The sequence below is a fragment of the Phascolarctos cinereus genome, unplaced genomic scaffold (assembly GCF_003287225.1).
Source record: "Phascolarctos cinereus isolate Bilbo 61053 unplaced genomic scaffold, phaCin_HiC Scaffold_2;HRSCAF=192, whole genome shotgun sequence".
Lineage (NCBI taxonomy): Eukaryota > Metazoa > Chordata > Mammalia > Diprotodontia > Phascolarctidae > Phascolarctos > Phascolarctos cinereus.
In genome coordinates, this window is record NW_027555625.1 from 42,617,063 (window position 1) to 42,637,890 (window position 20,828).

The 20,828-nt window shown below is 41.7% G+C and overlaps 1 protein-coding gene across 1 annotated transcript in view; it reads left to right on the plus strand.

Moving 5' to 3' along the window:
- The window catches only part of HYDIN (HYDIN axonemal central pair apparatus protein), a 464,226-nt gene that overhangs the window by 30,685 nt on the left and 412,713 nt on the right, over nt 1-20,828 (plus strand). Inside the window, 2 exon segments of the mRNA XM_078149348.1 lie at nt 14,979-15,124; nt 18,264-18,389. Of these exon segments, the coding sequence (XP_078005474.1) occupies nt 15,002-15,124; nt 18,264-18,389 (249 nt within the window). The 5' untranslated portion in view covers nt 14,979-15,001.

Here is a 20,828-nt window from a genome sequence, read left to right on the forward strand (position 1 = left end):
CGTCTCCTTTGCCAGCGGGAGTTTCTCACATTTCTAAGGATGGCTTACTTTATCGCCGAGCTAGTAAACACCCAGCCACAGCACTGCCCAGCCACCCTGGTTAACATGTAATTGAGAAATAGTTAGCAAAATAACTAAGAACATAGATCCTGTTACATTTTAAGTCTAAGTCATTTATACAGTCTGCAGGCATCTCTGCTTACACTTTAGTGCCTCCATTTACACTGAGTTTGACGCTGCTGATTTATTACGTCTCTGTCCCCAGCACGTGTACAGGCCCTGCTGCAGAGCAGTAACTTGATAAATGCTTATTTGCTTGTTGCTCAGTTGCTGTGTTGTTAAAAATCATACATTTACAGCATCTGTTTCAGTGAAAGTGACATTGATTGCTTGTCATTCAGAAATTTACAAAATGGGTGACCTTGGACATTACAGTATGAATTATTTGTGCAAACTCACCAGAAGAATCCCCTTATTCAGTTATGACTCTTTTTTTTTTTTGGCTAAGATACTGGAGTGGTTTGCTATTTCCTTCTCTAGCACATTTTACAGATGAGGAAACTGAGGCAAACAGGGTTAAGTGACTTGCCCAGGGTTACACAGCTAGTACATATCGGAGGCCAGATGTGAACTCGGGTCTTCCTGACTCCAAGTCCAGAGCTCTATCCACTGCACCAGCTAGTTGCCCAAAGAATTCCCAATCCCTCTTAATTCAATTACCTTTTCCTGTGTTGATTATTTCCTGTTTATCCTGTGTATAGCTTGCTTGTACATATTTGCTTGCTTGTTGTCTCTCCCATTAGACTGTAAGCTCCTCAAGGGCAGGAACTACCCTTTTTTCCTTTTTTTTTGGTCTCCTCAGCACTTAGTGACTGTCACATAGTAGGTGTTTAGCAAATCTTTATTGACTGACTGAAATGAGCATTCATTATATGAAACAACAGAGCTGCTCCCTTTCCCCCCCAATTTCTCTGTGCTGTACTACTATAACAAAGGGAGGAGAAGAGATATTATCAAGGCCAGAGCAAGCTGCATAAAAGTTACATTATTTTACTTCAGTACGACAAACATGAACTTTAAAAAAATTAGCTTGTCCGCAGTGTCTAAATGAAGTCCTCTGACGTTCTAGGACCATTAACCAAATGCTCCTGAAAGGCGCTCTCCAGGATGTTACTGAAATTATCCCTGCCATAGTGTAATGCATTTAAAGTAATAAATGAGCTGCAGCCAATGGTAAAGAATTCATTTTGGTCAAGGGACTCTGTTCCTAACAGCCAGCAAGTCTCTTCGACTTGATGCTTATGTTGCCAGAGTCCTGGATTGGAAAGGAATTCTACTTAAGCCAGAATTTCCCATCTGCTGTTGTGCAGGTGATGTTTTCCTTGGGTTATTTCCAAAATTTAAAACAATTCCATTAGTTTAAAATCATACAAAGTGAAAGAAATGATCATGATGGTTACCAAGCCTGGGCTTGTAGGATCTAAACATGGCCATTCTGCGGCTTGTTCTGAGCTCTGGTGGGTTTTGTACCTGAGACGTGCCCCCTTTGACTCCAGTACTAGGAGGAGAAGATGGGGGGAGGTGTAGGAACATGTCTCTTATGCTGGTCCTATCACAAAACATTGGCTAGTTCCAGTTATAATGATGAAAATGGTTGGTTTTCTGGGAAAGGAGAGGGGCAGATGGGAACTGAGATGGAAAGGTCTCACCGCAATAAGAATGAATGTTTTGACTAAAGCGAGTGTGGGGAACTCCAAGCCTTCAGGCACATGTGGCAGGTTCCCCGCCCTTGGACTAAAGCAATGGCCTTTTCCTTTGTTCCTCTTTTTAAAAGCAAGTACTCTTGGGAAAGTGAGCATATGAAGTCCTTAACTTCCTAAGGTGAGTAAGTTTTCTGGGTCTGGGCACTGATAAGAGGGTGTTTGGGGAACATGAAGATAAAGTCTGCTCACATGATTTCCCTGCCTGGTGGCAACAGTTTGCCTGGATTGATCTGTCACTTGGCAACAGTCAGGGCTTAAATATGGGGTGAAATCCCACAGATCTTTAGGCCAAGGGTTGTCCCTCAAGATCTACTGCAAAGCTTTTTGACCTTCCTTGTGACATGGACCCTTTTAGCAGCAGTGTGGAAGCCCATGGCCCTCTTCTCATATGGTTTTTAAATGCCTAAAATAAAATGCATAGGATTACAAAGAAAACCAATTATGCTGAAATACAGTAATCAGAATATATTTTAATAAGTCCATGAACCCTAAGTAAAGAACTCCTGGTAATGCTATCTGGGGTTAGCACAGGGGCTGGAAAGCCAAGTTTTGGATTTGGAGGTGAAGGATGATGGAGTTGGTTTTTAATCCAGAACATTTTATCAGTAGCTATTCAATGTTTTCCCTTTTGCACCTGAACCCATTACTTTCCTAACTCATCCATGCCTAGAAATAACAGTCAAGGAGCTAGGTAGCAGGTCCTAAACATTTCCCACTTAACCACTAGTGAATGTATTTGTAATACAACTTCACACTTCCAAATAGTGTTATAATTAAATTCTCAGTGGCCCCAGGCACACTTTTAGAGTCAGGCTTCCTTTTAACACTTTCTGTTAAAGTTAAATTCTTTTTTCTTACTTTATACTTGTAAGGTTCCTGAGGTATTTTATAGCTTATCTTTTTAAAACACAATATTAAAACAAAATCTTACTGCTCTGTACTAAAACCAGAAGGTGAGACTTGTCAATCAAGTTGCATTAACTGCATTGCTCATTCATTCAACAAATATTGACTGAGTGACTACAAGTAGCTATGGTTCCATGGAGGGGCACAAAGAAGAATCTGGGGACGTCCCCACTCTTATCATGTTCAGTCTAGCAGGGGAGATAAGATATGGATACAGATAACTGTGATAGATGGCAGAATGTGGAAGAACAAGGAGACATAGACAATACTATGGTAATTTATTGGAAGGGAGGAAGGGAGGTTTCATGAAGGAAATGGCATTTAAGAGGAGTCTATGAAGAATGATGGGATACAAATGAATAGATTGGAATAAGATCACACAAAGCCACAGCCCTTGTAACCTATGTCATAACTTCAGTCGTGCCTCTCTCTTCATGACCCCTTCTGGGTTTTCTTGGCAAAGATACTGGAGTGGTTTGCCATTTCCATCTGTAGCTCATTTTACGGATGTGGAAACTGAGGCCAACAGGGTGAAGTGACTTGCTCAGGGTGTGACAGATTTGAACTCAGGTCTTCCTGACTCCAGGACTGGCACTCTGGCCACTGTGCCACCCAGCTACCCACCTTGCTACCGATAGCCAAGGCCAACATAGAGTCATAGTTTTGGATACAGATTACCCATGCTGCCAGTGATGACTGAGGAGTGAGAGAAGTCACATATTTTGGCTCTCATAATGCCTTGTATTTTTTGAATATGCTGAGTTTATTTTTTCTGAGGATGTCATTTTCTTTTACCAATTGGGATGGTAATAAAATAACTACATTTTGGAAATGATTCTATATGTGGTACCCACTCTGGTTTCACTCCCCCAACTCCCATCCCATTGGTGAGTTGATTCCTCAGAGGGCAGTCTACTATTTCTCCTTTCAGGGCTCTGGGGTTAACTAAAGTTTTTCACACTTACTGATGAGCCCCCATTCTCTGTATTCCCTATTGACTATTATCCATCTAGACTTCATTAACTTTTAGAAAGGTATTAAGGTAGGAACATCTGGCACCAGACACCTCCCACACCCCCCAAGTGGGGGTATACTGTCTCCTTAGATGTACATATTTCCTGGGAGAAGGGGGGGGTCAAACTTAGAGAATATGTGTAGTATGCTACAGGTAAACTGCATCTAGTTACTGGAAGTCTTCCGCCTTGGTGGAGTCACACGAAGTTCCTCTTAGGAGTAGCCCTCTGCAGAGCTCTGAGGGTTGCTACCTTTCTTTGGAGTGTCTGGTTCGTCCCTGGTATCTCTGTAAGCTCCTGATGCAGACACCGATCTCGGCCACTATTGCTGCTGGCTCCGGTGAACGCTGCCGTGGACACTGGTGGGAAAGTCAGGTCTTCTGACTATTGCAAAGTTCACAAGGCCAGTACCTACCTGGTGAGTGGGAAGCAATCCTTCCTCTGGCTCCTTTGCCCTCTGGTAACTTGCTCGTGGATGTGTTTCCTCAAGGCCTGAACTTCAGCCTCCTTGCTTTTCTGCAGAACCTAGAGTTTTAGAACTGGCCCGCCGTGCTCTCCATAGCCCCACAGTTGTGACTGATCCTCTTCAGCCAACCCCAAAGCCTTTCCTCTGTGGGGTCCTCAGCTTTTTCATTCAATGGTCAAAGGGTTTGTTTGCATCTAGTTTATACCTTTGATGCAATCAAGAAGTATGGGCCTTCTGTGTTTAGTTGGGGTGGGTGGACTCCCACCCTCACATAGAGATTTAAATGTATGCATGTCTGTGCACACAAGTCTTTTGTTTCATTTTTGAGGTTCTTTATTTTATTTTATTTAATTTTATTTATTTGGCCCTTGGAAGGATGGCCATTGGTGTTTTCCATACCTATGCCTAGCCTGTGGTAGATTTCCTGGATTTGATGACATTATGCTTAGCCCATGATAAGGCTTTTTATTTCTTAGGACAGAGGCAAATAAAATAATTCTTTCCATGTCTTATCACCCTAGAGACAGGAAAACCTGTGACTTTCAGAGATAGGCCAATGACTGTTTGTTCTTCCGGGAGGGGGATGCAGAGATCAGTGTGATAAGTCCTTACTAAGAGGAGACACGGGAGAAGAAATAAAGGGCCAAGGAGGGTTATGACTGCAGATCCAGAAGAAGATAGCAAGTGGGAGGGGGAGGAAGAAAAGGAAAAGGCAGCAGAACTAAGTGGGAGGAGCAGTGGATTTGAATTCACAACATTCAGGGTCTGAATCTCACCTTGGCCACTTACCAAGTTTGTGACCTTGGCCAGGTAATGTTAGCCTCTCTCTGACTCAGTTTCCCTCATCTCTGTGTAACAGGATGCTGGATAAAAGAGCAAGACTAAATGATTTCTAAGGTACCTTTTAACTCTAAATCTTAAAATTTGATCAAGAAAATCAAAACTGTTATTCTACAAGTCCTTGAAAAATTCCAGGCTGGTATTCATAGGAGTACTTGCATGGTTTCCCCATTGCCCCCAAATATGATGATAATTGGGCTTTTGGTGACAAAGAAATCTTTCCCGTCCATGGTGGGCTGCTGTGGCCAGGACAGGAATCTGAGAGGTATATGTGGTGGATAAAAAGCTTTCCATTTACATTCACAAATAGGATTGCACCACAGGCAAAGTGTCTGCTGGCAGGGGCAGCCTTCCAGAAGGAAATATCAAGAAAAAATTCTTATATTTCCTCAAAAAAAAAAACGCAAACCCAAACCCAAAAATATTTTGAAAGAGTGGATATCAGTTAATTAAGAGCTATGGTACTTGTGAAACATTTGCCTAGCACTGTGCTAGGCCCTTTTTGGGGAGTAACAAAATCCTTGTGTAAATACAGAATACTGCAGATGACATTGAAGTTCCTCCAGACTCATGTACTTACAAATTACTTGGTAGGGTTAAAGATCTTTCCTTGCTTGGAGATTTAGCCCATCTAGCAAATGTGTCAAGTTTTTGTTTGGCTTTTCAGTAAATGAAGGAGGAACTCAAGTGAGAAGAAAGGAGAATTCAGGAAGTATATGATTTAGTCATGCCAGATGAAGGAAAAGTGAAGGGAGACACAGAGAAAGGAGATGAGGGTATGATTATTTTTATCATTATAGTGATTAATGTGACATGTACGCATCCCTACCACATCTGGATACATTCATGTAACTTAATAATACACATCAGGAAATCCCACCCACAATGGGCAAGAAGTCACGCTGAAATAACACAGACACGTGACCCCCGAGTGTCCACAGCAGTTGGCGAAACCGGGCAGAAAGCTGATTATGCAGCTGAAGCTTCCTCATTCAGAACACACTGCTTTTAGGGTACAAGAGTACAGAAATGGAGGCAGCCGTTAGTTATGACCAAGAGTTACGATGAGGTCTGGCTGAGGATGGGACATCATGTCTCCTCACTCTCACAACCAAGGCCAGCTCTGGTTTGTGTGGTCTTCTAAAGCACGATGTTAAAGTGATCCCCCTCCCTCCATCACATGGGCGCAGGCTAAATTCCAAAATAGCCAGGAGATCAACACAGCCCCATTGTGTAGATTTTAGTAAAAAACAAATGTGTCATTTAAAAAAATTCTTTTTTACCTTAATCAGGTTGTAAATTTTGTTTATTTGTGGGGGTTGTTCTCCTTGTTAATGAATCTACTTAGTTGGTAAATTGAAGGGAAATGTACAGAGTAGAGAAATCATAGCTTGTCTATATGCACAGATGCAAGAATACACATGTTTTAAGGAATGCGGAATTTTGGAATTGGTCAGAGGCAGCTGGGTGGCACAGTGGATAGAGCTTCTGGTTTGGAGTTAGGAAGAGCTGAGTTCAAATCCAGTCTCAGACACTTACTAGGCGTATGATCTTGGGCAAGTCACACAACCCTGTTTGCCTTGGTTTTCTCATCTGTAAAATGAGCTGGAGAAAGAAATGACAAACAACTTTTGCCAAGAAAATCCCAAATGGGGCCATGAAGAGTTGAACATGACTGAAAATTGAGCAACAGCAGTAATTGGTAAGGGAGAGGAGAGAAGGAGGGAGACCAACTGCTAAGAATTTTTTGGAACTATTTAATTTACAAGTGACAGCTTGATTCACTCTCTGGATCGACTTTGATTGGGAAGACTTAGGAGACAAAACTTTGAAAATGTCAGTACTATACAATATGGCATGACTTGCCTATAGGAAAAAAAGCATCCTTTTGGTAGAGATTAGTTATCCCTGGGTGGAAGATCCTTTCTAGCAATCTGGTGTCCTGTGTTTTTCTAGCTAGCATTTTTAATACACTAGGGCTTGCAAAGTGCTTTACCTATGGAGACAGGCAGGTTGAGCAGTGGCTAGAGAGCTCTGGGCCAGGAGGAAAGAAGATCTAAGTTCACATCAGAGCTCAGGCACTTCCCAGCTCCTTGACCCTGAGCAAATCAAGGTAACCTGTCGGTGCCTCAGTTCATTCACCTGTAGAATGGAGATAATAACAGCACCTACCCTCAATGGATGTTTTGAGGATAAAATGAGATAATATACACAGAACACTCTGTGAACTTTAACACAAGTTTTAAACACTACACATTGTTGTTGTTAGCTCTCTCATTTGACTCTCACCACAACCCTGTGGAGTAGGGTCTGTTATTTACAAATGAGGAAACTGAGGTGACAAGAGGTTGAATGAATGACTGGCCCAGTTCTTCCAGACTCCAACTACTGTAGCACATGGAGTAGGTCCAAGGCTGAGAATGGGCATCCATTGACTATCAGTTCTCAGACATTCCTGAGAGGGCTACTCCCACTGAATATTTCCATGCCTGCTAAGTCCACTTGAGGTTAAGTTGAAGAAACAACATTGTAATGAATGATTTCCATTTCAGCCCTTTCAACATAGGAAAAGGGTTACTCTAGGCTAGAGTCTAGACACAGCAGTCAGGGTTTAGATCGCCTGGCTCCATCCAGGAAAATGTTTGGGTTTTTTTTTAAGTGACTCTATAAATTATGAATCCTATTCCCTTTGTAAAATGGGGAATTTTCTTTTAAAAAATTTGGCCAAAAATTATTATCTGAACATTTGAAACTAAAGTTGCATGTCAGGAAGCCTGGCCCTATTACTAATTAGTTCCAGGATGTTGCAGGAATGACCTAACCTTCCTGGGCTTAAGCTTCCTCATGTCTAAGATGAAGGGATTGGACTAGAGATGCTCTCTGGCATCTCTCCAAGCTTTGACAATTTTGTGATTTGTTCAACAGTGGCAGAGCGGTGGGCTGCGTATGCGCCTGTGGGTGCCCCGTCACTTGCTCCTATCCAATAGTAGGAGCATTCCACGTTGACTTTTGTGCTGACTTCCTCAAGCCTTTAGGAAGGCAGGATGTTACTTCATTAATTATTCAGCCAGGGAGCATCCTATTTGATTTGTTCATAGAAGAATGCTCTACTCAAGCAACCAGCCAAGTCATTTCACTGGAGTCTCTTTTGGGGAGGAGGGACAGAAGATGAGTCTCCATTCCCAACAGAATATGTGGTCCTGGGCACTGGGGAAGGTGTGGAGAGTTAAACTCCATCCTGGCTGGTTTTGAATCTAGACTTTGGGGGGGAATAATGACATATGGCTTCAGCATATTAGGAAATTACGGAAAAATCTATGGCCACACACCCATCCTCTATCTGAACTTTCTCTTCTCAATCAGTGACCCCCTGCACACTCATTGGATGCCTGGTTTGTTAAACATAGCAAAAATGTAAGGAAAATTAAGCATTTTCTACTTGGGCAGCTGCTGTTCCAATCTCTTCCCAGGAACCTTCTCCCATTTGTTCTTCTACCTTGTCTTTCAGAGGTTCCCAAGAGACTCTTGGCTCCTTGAAGGTGGTAGAAAAGACTGAAGGGAGAGAGCTGGGGGGAAAGGGAAGAAGTGGCAGTATTGGTTTCTGGACAGGGTTCTAGATTCTGGATGGGATTCTAGATTCTGGACTAGGAAAGTGAAAGCAAGGAGAGTAAGATGAGGAATGGTTTACTCTGCCCAGGCTTATCAACCAATAGGGTTCAAAAGCTGTCATTTCCTCCTGACCACCCATCTAGTTTCATCTCTGTGTGCTATCCCTGACCCCCACAGATGAAAGCAGAGGCCACTGCTGCCAGAGGCTCATGGCCTGGCCATCCCCATGGCAGGCGAGGCTCTCCAATACAGCTGCTGCCTGCCTCTCTGCTTCCTGCTCCCCAAGAGGACACAGAAGAGTCCAGACCCATGCCCTTGCAGCACATCTTATCCTTCTGGGTCCTCTGGGGTGGCTCTTGCCTTCTTCATGTGTCTCAGGCTCCTGGGAGAGGAAAATAGGGATCATCAGGAACAGAATACTTTCTTTCTGAAATAGCAGCAGCATCAGCCCTGGGCACACTGGGAAAATTAGAATTCAAACAGATGACAGGGTGAGGCATGGACCCTACTTAGATGCCTTTTGGTCAGTTGTGTGATTCTTTCCTGTTTAATTGTCTCCAAATATAACTTATGGTGCTTAATTGCCCCTTCTTTTCTTTACTTAATATTTGTAAAGTGACTGGCATTATTAACAATTAATTGCTGTAATTTTTGGCTAAAAAAGATATACACATTTTCAGGAAGTTTTATTTTAGTTACCTTATAAAACTGCAAATTTTAATCCACTTCTTTTGGAGGGAGAGCATTATCAGAGTATAAAAAGCACCCGAGCAATTTCTTCCGCATGTGAAAAATTCCATTTTTCTTCAAGCTTGGATAATTTAGAAAGGGTCTGGTAGAAAGTCATCAGTTTTCAGAGATTCATTCAAGGAAGGATTAAAAAAAGCAAAGAAATATTCACATACAGTGTAATACTAGATTTGGCATCCCCCCACTCTCTAGAAGATGATAAGCACCCGAAAGAAATGCTTCCACAATCATATTTCTGACCTGTGACTGTAGCACTATGAACTTGACAGATTGGTCAGCCATGGGCTGCTGGTTAGATTGAGTCTTAGGAATGCTTGCTGCTGATCAGCAATTGCTTGTAATGTTGAATGTTGATGGAATTTTAGTAGAAAATGGCCCTTGTAGGTGCCAGAAAAGGAGAATGTTTGGTGGAAGAAAGGTACAAACATTTGGCAGGGACCTTAGCTTTTACCCCATCTTTTCCCATGTCCTGTGCCAGCTCTTGGAGACTGAGAATGTGAAGCTGCAGGGATAGAGAAATGAGAGAAATTAGTTGATAAATAGGAGGGAGGTAGGGTGGGCATTGGACACAGAGAAGGCAGCATAAGGTACTGAGCTCTCTGACAGGAGGTGGGGCTGAATGGGGTACTAGGGAGTTATCCTCGACAAAGCCATTCCCTCTACAGATGGCCCTGATCTCATCCCCTTCCATCTTCTCTAGCATATTGCCCCTGCTATCATCCCTACTATCTAATCTTCAATCTTTCCCTATCTCCATAGATAGTTCCCTCTTGGTTCCCTGCTAAGTACAAATGTGCCCAAGTCTCCCTCATCCTTGAAAAGTCCTTACTAGTTCCTACCATGTCTGCTAGGCTCTCCTCTTACATCTATCCCTTCATTCTCTCCTAGCTCTTTGAAAAAGGTGTTATGCTCAAAATGCCTCCATTTCTCATCCTCTTCTAAACCCTCTGTGATTTGGCTTCTGATTTCATCACTCAGCCAGAAGTGCTCTCTCCAAAGTTACCAGTGATCTCTTAACTACCCAATCTCAATCCCCTTCCTCCTTGACCTTCCTGTAGCACCTGGATACTCTTCCTGGATACTCTTTTCTCTCTGGGTTCTGATGGTCCTGCCCATGTTCTCCCACTCTCACCCTCTCCCACTCTCTTGGTTCTCTGACTTGTCTGCCTACTCCCCTTTAGTCACCTTTTCCAGATCTTCATCCATGTGATGCTTGCTAACTGTAGGTGTCCCCTAAGGCTCTGTCTTGGACATTCCTCTCTTTAAAGCCTTTGATTTGTTGACATGATCAGCTTCCATGGGTTCAGTGATCATCTCTGTGTAGATAACTCTCAGCTCTATGTATCCAGCCCTGCTTCTTCTTCCGAGTCACACACTTCCAATTACCTATTAGATATTTTAAACTGGCTGTCCCCTAGGCATCTTAAACTCAACATATATGAAACATTCCTCATTATCTTTCCCCCCAAACCTACCCCTCTTCCCTATCACAGTAAAGAGTACCACTATCCTTCCAGTCACCCAGATTTGCAATCTTGGCGTCATCCTCAGCTCCTCATTCTCACTCACTTTACATATTCAATCAGTTGCCAAATCTCAAAAATCAGCAAATGATACAAATCAGGGCTCAATTTATTCTGTTGATTGTCTAGACTTAAGAAAATTATGGAGAAAATATTAATAATGTACTTAAAAGTGTGTTATGTACATTCCTCTCCCTACCCTGAAGAGCCAGTTGTTAAACATTTACCAGCATGGGGGCCATTTCTAGTCATCCTGATCTATATCTTGCCGCTGGATCCAGATGGCCCCAGAAGAGAGTGAGGCTGGTGACCTTGCACAGTCCTGCCTCACTTAAATCCAATTCACTTACAAGTCATGGCATCCCATTCCTGATGTCATGGTCCTCTTTGAGGACAAAGGACCAACAACAGCCACCATATCGCTCATCTTTGGTCCTCTGAAAACGTGGCTGGTCATTGCATTGATGAGATCTCAAGTCTTTCAGATTTTCTTTTTACATTTCTTTGTAGCAATTGTTCTGCTCACTTTACTCAGCATCAAGTCATATTAGCCAAGATTCTCTGAAATCACCTCTTGTTACTTATTACAGGTACAACAATATTCCATTAAACACAGATTATTCAACCATTCCTTGATTGACCGAGAGGTAATCTAAGGAACAGCCTTAGATTCTAGAAGTTTGTTTTTCATCTCCTTCCCTTCCTTTTCTCCCTATTGAGGAAGTTTGCTTTGCTTTTAGCTATTCCTTCCCTGGTATTATCTTCCCTCTTAACTCCCACCCTCCCCCAAACACACAATACACTTTATTTCTTGTTGAACTTGATGTATTTTGACACAAAACTCTTCACTTGTTTTCAAATATCCTTTGTCCATTTCAAATAACAGTGAGATTCATCAAATGCCTGCTCTCCCTGTCCCTTCCTCTATGATTGAATACTCTTCTACTATAACCCAATTATGAGAAATGTAAATTCCATCCCTTTATTACTACTTTCTGCACAATTGTATTCTTCCTTCTATTCTCCTTTCTCTGTCTCTTCTTAAACCTTCCAGAAAAGAAGCAATCCACCCTTAACACCTCGGTTTTTCTTATTTACTTCCTCAATACATTTAATTTAAATTTAATTTAATTATTCATTTAAAGCACCAGAGACCTTTTTATTTTCTTTTTTTCAATTCAAATTCTCTTTCTCTCCTTTACCCAATGAGATGGCAAGAAAAACAAAACCCAGTACAAATATGTATAGCCATGCAAAATAAATGTCTTTATTAGCCATGTCCCCCCCCAAAAAAAAAAGAAAAGGAAGAAAAAATATGCTTCAGTCTGTATTCCGAGCCCATCACTTCACTATCAAGGTGGATAGCATGTTTGGAATTATGGTGGGTCATTGTGTTGATCAGAGTTACTGACTCCTTCAAAGTTGGTTATCTTTATAACATTGCTTTTACTGTATATATTATTCTTCTAGGTCTGATCATATCACTTTACATTAGTTCATATGTTTTCCCAGGTTTTTCTGAAACCAACCCCTTTGTTATTTCTTATAGCAGAATAGGATTACATCATTTTCATGTACCACAGTTTGTTCAGCCATTCTCCAATCGATGGACATCCCTCCAGTTTCCAATTCTTTGCCACCACAAAAAGGGCTGCTATCAATGTTTTTGTATATATAGGTCCTTTTCCTCTTTCTTTGATATCCTGGGGGTATGTCCCTAGTAGCTGTATTGCTGGCACAGTTTAATTGCCATTTGAGCTTAGTTCCAAGTTGCTTTCCAAAATGGTGGGACTAGTTCATGGCTCTGCAAGTACATTAGTGTGTCTGTTTCTCTATATTCTCTCCAGCTTTGGTCATTTTCCCTTGTTGTCATCTCAACCAATCTGATGGGTGGGAGGTGGTACCTCAGAGTTGTTTTCATTTTTATTTCTCTCATTATTAGTGATTTAGAGTGGCTTCCCCCCCCCCATTGGCTATTAATTCTGTTGATTTCTTCCTCTGAAAACTTCCTATTCATTTACTTTGACCATTTATTAATTGGGACCTCAATTTGCTTTGAAGACATTAAGGTTCTGAAGAGAGATTTTTCCCCCCTCCCATTAGAATGTTAGTACACCATCGTATAGCTCCTTCTAATTACTTGAATAAATCTAACTTTTTAGATTTTTCTTGATTCTTGTGATTGTATTTTAAAGTTCCCAGCTGTTTTTTGTTTTAATAAAAATGCTTGAAAGTCCACTTGAAAGTCATCAGGAGTGCACTGAAGATTCTTTCTCATCTCTACTCCCTCATGTAGATTATACTAAGCTTTTAGATTGCTAAGTCTGTATCTTTTGCCTTTTGGGATCTTGTGTTTCAAGAACCCCTCCTTTTACTAGAGCAAGCTGCTAGGACTTGTGTAATTCTGACTGTGGTACCTTGGTATTAGAACTACTTCTCTTTGGACACTTGAATTACTTTTTCTTTTTATAGCTCTGGATTTTGACTATAACATTCTTGGGAATTTTTTTGTTAATATTTCTTTTGGGAGGTAATTGGTGATTCTTTCTGTCTTCATTTTGTCCACTGTTTATAATATATCTAAGCAGTTTTCATTGATGACTTCTTGAAACATGATGTCCACACGTGTATGTGTGTGTGTATATATATATATGTATACATACATACATATATATATATATATATATATACATATACACATACATACATATATATATCTTTTAGGGAGTTCTGTGATTCTTAAATTGTCTTACATTGATATTTTTTCTATACCACTTGCTTATGACAGAAGATATTTTACATTTTCTTCTTTTTTTTAATCTTTTGATTTTATTCTAACATTTTTTTATGTCTCATGGAGCCACTGATTTTTTTGTTTGGTCTATTCTGGTTTTTAGGGAGTTTGTTACTTGGGTGAAGTTTACCACTTTCTGTTCTAAGCTATTTATTCTCTTCCACATTCATTTCTTCAGAGATTTTATTTCATTTTTTTAATCACTTAATTAATTTTTTTCCTCTAGGTATTCAGGTAGTCCTTGTGAAAAGACCATTCCTCCCCCTTTTTCCTATGAATATCTTTTTGTTTGCACTTGTTATGGAGTTACTCTTTTCTTCTTTGGAGGGATTACTAGAGCTACAATTATTTTTATACTAGTTGGTGTTTTCTTTATTTATTCATTTTTCTTGTTTTAGTTCTTAAGTTGGGGTTTTGTGGTAGGGCCATCCTTCTTTCCCTGCCAAGCTTTTGGATTGGATTATCAGCCCTCCTTGGTCTTCCTCTAGGTCACCCAGGCCCTTGCGTTGACCTCCACCTCCGTTGGTTAAGCCTCCCCAAACCTCTGAGCTTCAGAGTACCAGATCTTTAGGGTCTTCTCTGGTGCCTCATTACAGAGTATTGGAAACCTCAGAAGCCCCTTGGCCTGGGGCATCCCAATCTGAGTGCTGTGGTGTCATGATGTTTGCTACCTGTTAATATTCTTGACATTTCCAAGGTTCTGATCCTGCCCTAGGTCTACCTGACCTTCCTGTGGCTTTTTAGGGGAAGCCCTTGACTCTTGTTGCCTCTAGACACAGAGTTTCTAGGCAGTCTTTGGTCACTTTGGGAGGCTACCCTGTCCTGCTGCTGGCTTTGCCACTAGAATCTGTCCTTGTTGTCCTCAGGCTTCTGGCTGACCTCATGTAGTTCTGGAGTGGAAGAAGTTACTTTCTGTAATTTCTCATTGGGTTTCTCTATCACACAGTCTGGTGAACTTCAGGGTTTTGCTGGAGTAGTTACATGGGAACTAGGTGGTCTGCCTTTGTTCAGGTGGCTGTCAACCAAAAGTCAAAAACCAGAATATCTCAGTTACTTTATTTTCTCTGTTCTCTCAAGAACTCTCATTTCTCTACATCCTTCCTAATTTTTAATCATTGCAATCCCCCCTCAGTCAACTAATTGTTTATCCACGCTAATGGAGAGGGGCAAAGTTTTAGATAATCTCCAAATCAGTTATATTTGACTTTGGAATTTGTTCTCCAATATTTTAACAAGATGAAATATGAATAATCATCCTGTTGGTAGTCAAGAGCTGACTGCATGTTTTCAAAGTAATCTATATTCTTCCCCTAGATAAGCCAAGAAGATAAATCAAAATGGCAAGTGGCAAGCTTCAAGGACATGTGGGTCAAACAAAGTTGGTCCGAATGCTCAAAGGATTCCAAGGCAGCAGAGTCCTGGCACCGAAGCTGGTCTCAGAAGAGGAAGCAAACAAAATGGTAGAGTCCCCTCACTCTGGGATCATATAGAATGCAGATTTTCAAGAGAATCATCTAGCAAGTTTTTTTGCTCTTTGGCTTTCTCAGATTAGTAGAGTGAGAATTAGTTCACTGATTAATATTTATTCAATAACATGGCAGCTGGTTGGGAGAAAAAAGTGATTTTGGAAAGTCTATGAATCTCTTAAGCCCTTAGAAGTTCCTGAAATCCTAAGAGCAAAGAAGACTAAAGAAGTTTGGAACACCCCAATTTATCAGCTGAAATGAAAATACACAAGCAGCCAGCTGGGGTTGCTAACTCTTAGGTCACATTGAGTGGCAGATTGTTTGGGATGGATAATAATAAGATAATATGGAGCATTTTTATTTTCAGGAGAACTTACAAATCACAAGAGAAAGAAACCCTGGAAAATACATGTCTCCTTTAATTTTCAATTATATCATTTTTATGATTCTAACAATGAACCTAGTATTATAAAAAAAAAGCTATGGTTTTAGGGGCATGGACCATTTTATTTTTAACTCCTTTTATGGTATGTTCTAATTTAAAAAAAAAAGGATCAGCTTTATCTAGTCCTCCTCTTTACGGTATATGCTCAAAATAACCTGTAAACTTAGCCACCACCAAGAGATGCCAAAACATGGCTTATTTCTTTTGAAATTGTATTAGTCCAACCTAGATTCCAATCAAACATTGAAAAGCCTGTCCTAATCTATAGCTATAATGGAAAGATGTCCCAATGCACTTATGCTAGATTCAGGCACTAACATGCAATTTTGAAGGGGAATAAACTCTTGGGGAAGAAACTGATTTTAGCCCAAGGCAAAATAGATCAGATAAATAATGTACTTTTCAATGTTTTTTTTTAAAAAAACCAACAAACAAATTGTGTCAGATAATTCTTGTTACTTCCAGTAATCATGGATATTCATTCAACAAATTTTATTCATGCTCACTGTGTGCTAAGCATTGTAATACGCAGTCATTGCCCTAAAGAAATCTGGCATCTACTACTACCTAGACCGGTGTTCTCTCTCTCTCTAGGCTGAAAGCCGGAATGTTCTCTGTGGGGAGGAGGAGGGGGAAGGGAAGTCGGGGGAAGGGCAAAATCTGTCCTAGGGTTTGAGGATGATAGGCAAAAGTTCATCAGCAAAATCAGCTGGATCTAGGGATTTACCCACTTTTGAACTTTGAGTCAATTTGGGGGTGAGGAAGGCATGGTTATCTGTTGTCTAAACAGAGTTCTGTCCAAGGGCAGCAGAAGCAATCCAGGATTATGGAGAAAAGCTTAAGTTAAACCAATGTTCACCAATAAGGGGATAAGCAGACTTCAGAATCAAAGGCCAGAGAGCTGACTTGTCCAGCTTGGCCCCAGAGGGTGGGATTGGGACCAGTGGATTAAAGTAACAGGGAGATTTTGGCAGAACATAAAGAAAAACTTCCTAATAATGAAAATTGCCCAGAAATAGATTGGGCTGCCTGGGTTATTCGCTCCATGCTACGGGTCTTCAGGTGAAGGCTGATGACCACTTGTTGGAGTGTTGTGGAAGGGAGTCATTCTTCTGGTAGAGATTACACTGGGTAATACCAGATGTGCCTGGTAGCTGAGGGACTCAATGATTTTAAACCTTAGCACTTTGAGCTTGAGTTCTGATCCATTCAGTAAACCTTTATGAAGTTCCTACTCTGTATGAATGTTGTTGTTCAGTTTTGTCTTACTTGCTATGACCCCATTTGGGGTTTTCTTCACAAAGATATTAGAGTGGTTTTCCATTTCTTTATGAGGAAACCAAGGCAAACAGGGTTAAGTGACTTGCCCAGGGTCACACAGTTGGAAAGTGTCTATTGCCAGATTTGAATTCAAGAAGATGAGTCTTTCTGACTCCAGGCTCGGCACTCTACCCATTTCACAAAACACTGCACTAAGGGCTGAAGATGGAAAGATGAAAAGCTTTATAGACTTTCCCCTTTTGGGTTGGTGGGCTGGCCCCAGCCACACCCTCATATTCCCCTCTTTCAGTCATGCTGATCTATATCTGGCCACTGGATCCAGATGGCTCCAGAGGAGTGAGTGTGAGGCTGGTGACCTTGCACAGCCATCTCTCACGTGAACCCAATTCACTTGCATATCATGGCATCACCTCCTGGATGTCATGGTCCTCTTGGACAAGGAAGGGCAAACACCAACAACAGCCTTTGAGCAGTTTCAACCATAGACAAGAGCGGATGTATGAGCATCCCGGAAATCATAATTATGAAATCAATAGTGATTATAAGCACGGATTTGTCATTGTTTCTGTCTAAGAGAGAAGTTGGGTTAATTGGGTTAGATTTAGTCAGATGATGGGGGCCATTTTATTGTTTTCAGTTGATCAACAAATGTTTATTGTTTTGTGTGAGCCAGGCCCTGGGGGTGCAAAGAAGAGCAAAAACAGTCCCTATGCTGAAGGAGCTCATGTTCTAATGGGGCAACAACGTGAAAATAACTCCACATGCACAAGATGCACATGGTGCAATGGAAGCCAGTCTCATCAGAATGGTGTTAGCAGTGGAGAATGTTGCTGCTTGTTTAGTTAATTAATTAATTTAATCAATGGGAATGGCCATTAAGTGTAGGTCAGAGAAGTGGCCTGAACTGTCTTTTCTCAGGTGATCAGATAGTATCTAAACTTTTAGGGAGAGATTTTTTAAAAAATCAAATTCACATTTGAATAACAAAATAAACTAAGCCCTTCTTTTTTTTGGTGCTATTTGTCCTTATGTCTTTTCTCAGCATTTCGCAGTCTATATGGCACAGCTGCTGAGTTTGGAAGCTGAGGGGAATCCTGAGTGTGTGGCTCTCTCGTCATGTTTTCCAGGCTTTCCCTTCATAATCATTTGTGGGATCCAATTAAATTTTAAGAGGGAAAATAAAAGAAAAAGATCACACATGCCACTTTATATTACCCTAGCTCATAAGTGCATGAGCGTTTTCTTTTGTATAATTTATTTTAAATATTTCATTAGAAGAATGCAGTGGAGTCCTAAGATGATCCTGATGGCTGAAAACAAATTATTCACGGTGGGCACTTGAGCAAGAAAAACCTTTCTCCATGTAGTCATTTGTGGCCCTTTATCTCCTCTTATTTTTAATTCCAGCTCAGCCCCTCTGAATTCCTGAAGGAGATGTCCCTCACCACAGAAGAGCGTCTGTCTTCAACTCGAGTGATGTGCCGGCCACAGATCACCGAGCTTTTAGATATGGGAGAAACCACTCATCAAAAGGTAGCCCACCACTTCTTGGCCCCGGGGTTCTGTTCTTGTTCTTTCTCTTCCTATCTTGTTTTGTATTTCTGCTGCTAAGATCTCAAAATGACTCAAGAGAAAAGTTTAAGCCCTTTGGTTTAAATGCACTTTTTTTCCTCCGGCAGTTGGAGTTAAGTGACTTGCACAGGGTCCCACAGCTAGGCCAAATTTGATCTCATGTCCTCCTGACTCCAGGGTCAGCGCTCTATCTACTGCCCCACCCAGCTGCCCTTAAATGCACTTTTTATACTTCTCAGAATGCCCTTCAGTAGCATCGAGGTCTTTGGATTTGAAATGGCGTCGTTATTTGCAGTTTGAAGAGCAAGGTGGAGAATGAGAATAATCTCGCCCAGTAAAAGTCTTCTTCTCAGGGGTAGGGTGATCCCTCAAGACCAAGGGAAAAGACATATTTATACTGGCACTTTGTTCCTTCCCCCTCAGTCTGGATTCCACATCCAAACAGAAGCTTTTGAGCCCTAAAAAACAGTGATTTTTAAAATACTTTTCCAAATCCCCCCAAATTTTATTGCCATCATCTTAGAAAAGCCAGCTTTAAATCACTATGAGTGAAACCTGGCATTTCCACATCTTTGTGTATGGCAGAAATTCAAATACCTGTGGAGTAAAATGTCGTGCTTTGAATAATTTATGTTTTTGGTCTCATGAAAATATTGCTCACGTTTGTGCTTGTATATACAGCACCTCTCATCAGAAGACCCTAAAACAACATACAAACGCAATCTTGTGTCTCATAGCTCTGTGGTTCAGCTAGAGGAGACGTGAAGTAGACCCTTCCTCCTCTCCCCTCCCATCTCCCCCCAGCCTGAGATTGCAGAGGAAGTCAGTAATGAACTTGGGTCTAGAACCTGATGACAGCTGAGATCCTTTGGATGAAAGGAGGGCAAAAATGTGTCAATAATGGACTACCCTAATGTAGCTAAACACAGAAATGAACAATGGGCATGGATTATGGAGTCTCTACTTGAAAGTCTTTCAAAGTGCAAGCGAATTCAAATCTGTCATTGCTGACAGCGGTATCACCAGTGTTGAGAGTGAGGTGGCACAATGGGTAGGGCCCTGGGCCTGGGGTCAAGAAGACCTGAGTTCAAGTCCAGTCTCGGACACCTATTAACTGTGTGACCCTGGCCAAGTCACTTGACCTCTGCCAGCCTCAGTTTCCTCATTGGTAAAATGGGGATTAATAACAGCTTCTACCTCACAGGTAGTTGTGAAGATCAAATGAGATATTTGTGAAGCATATAGTAGATGCTATAAAAATGTGAGCTATTTTGGGGAATGTTTGAAGTGTAGCTTTACTTGCCAAGGAGTGAGGTTTGGAGTGGGGTCTAAAGTCCTGTCTAACCATATGGTTCTGCCTTTGGCTCAATTCATCCTGAGTTTTCTGTGTCCCACTGTTTCTGTTGTCTGGTTCCTGCACACGCCCCGTCTACTCAGATTAGAGTTTTATGTCACCTTTTCTGCTGATTTATTCTTAGTCCTCACAGTTGTGTGATTTTTGTCCTTTGTTGGCCTCAGTTTTTTTCCCCCTGTCTTTCTCCTGAATTTCAGTCCTGAAATAGGAATTGATTGATGGGCATCTCTCCCTGGACGTCCCCGTAGTTATCTGAAACACTCATGCCCAAAGTGACACTCATTCTGTTTTCCTGTAAGCCTGCCTTCCCCACGTGTCGCTGTTTCTCTTGTGGGCACCACTGTCCTCCCAGTCCCCAGCTCTCAAACCACCCTTGTCCACTCTGTCCCCCGAGCCCCACCTCCAACCATCTGCCAAATCTCGTCAGTTCCACCACCTCGCTGTCTTCTGTTTTGGTGCGCCTTCATCGCTCCACACTTTCTACGTCTGTTTAGCCACTACAAGTCCAGGGCTTCATCATCTCTTGCCTGGATCATCGTAGGAGCTCCTTCATTAGCGTCCTTGTTTCTGTTCTCATCCCTCCCCCAACCGGTCCTCCATAGAGCTCCTGAGGCACAGGTCCCACTGGGTCACTTCTCTGCCCAAAAGTCTTTGGTGCTTCCATGTTAGGATACAAGATCCTCAGCCTGACAATGCAGGCCTCTGTGGTCAGGCTCAAGCTGCTATCCCCGCGATTACTTCACATGAGTCCTCTTTGTGAACTCTGCATTTCATCTGAGTACTACCAGCTGTTCCCCCCGCTCCACCTGCCGGAGTCTCTAGGGCCTTGTCCATGTTCACATGGAATCGCAAGTGATGCAAAGACACTCTCAAGGTCTCTCTGAAGAACTTTGGAATCAATTGCATGACGTGGGAGACACTGGCACAGGACCGCCCAACATGGCGTACCTGCGTTAAAGAAGATGCTATGGTCTATGAGCAAAGCGTGAAATGCACCAACTTAGAGCCATCTCCGCTCCAGTGTTCACATGGACTGTTTGTGCCCG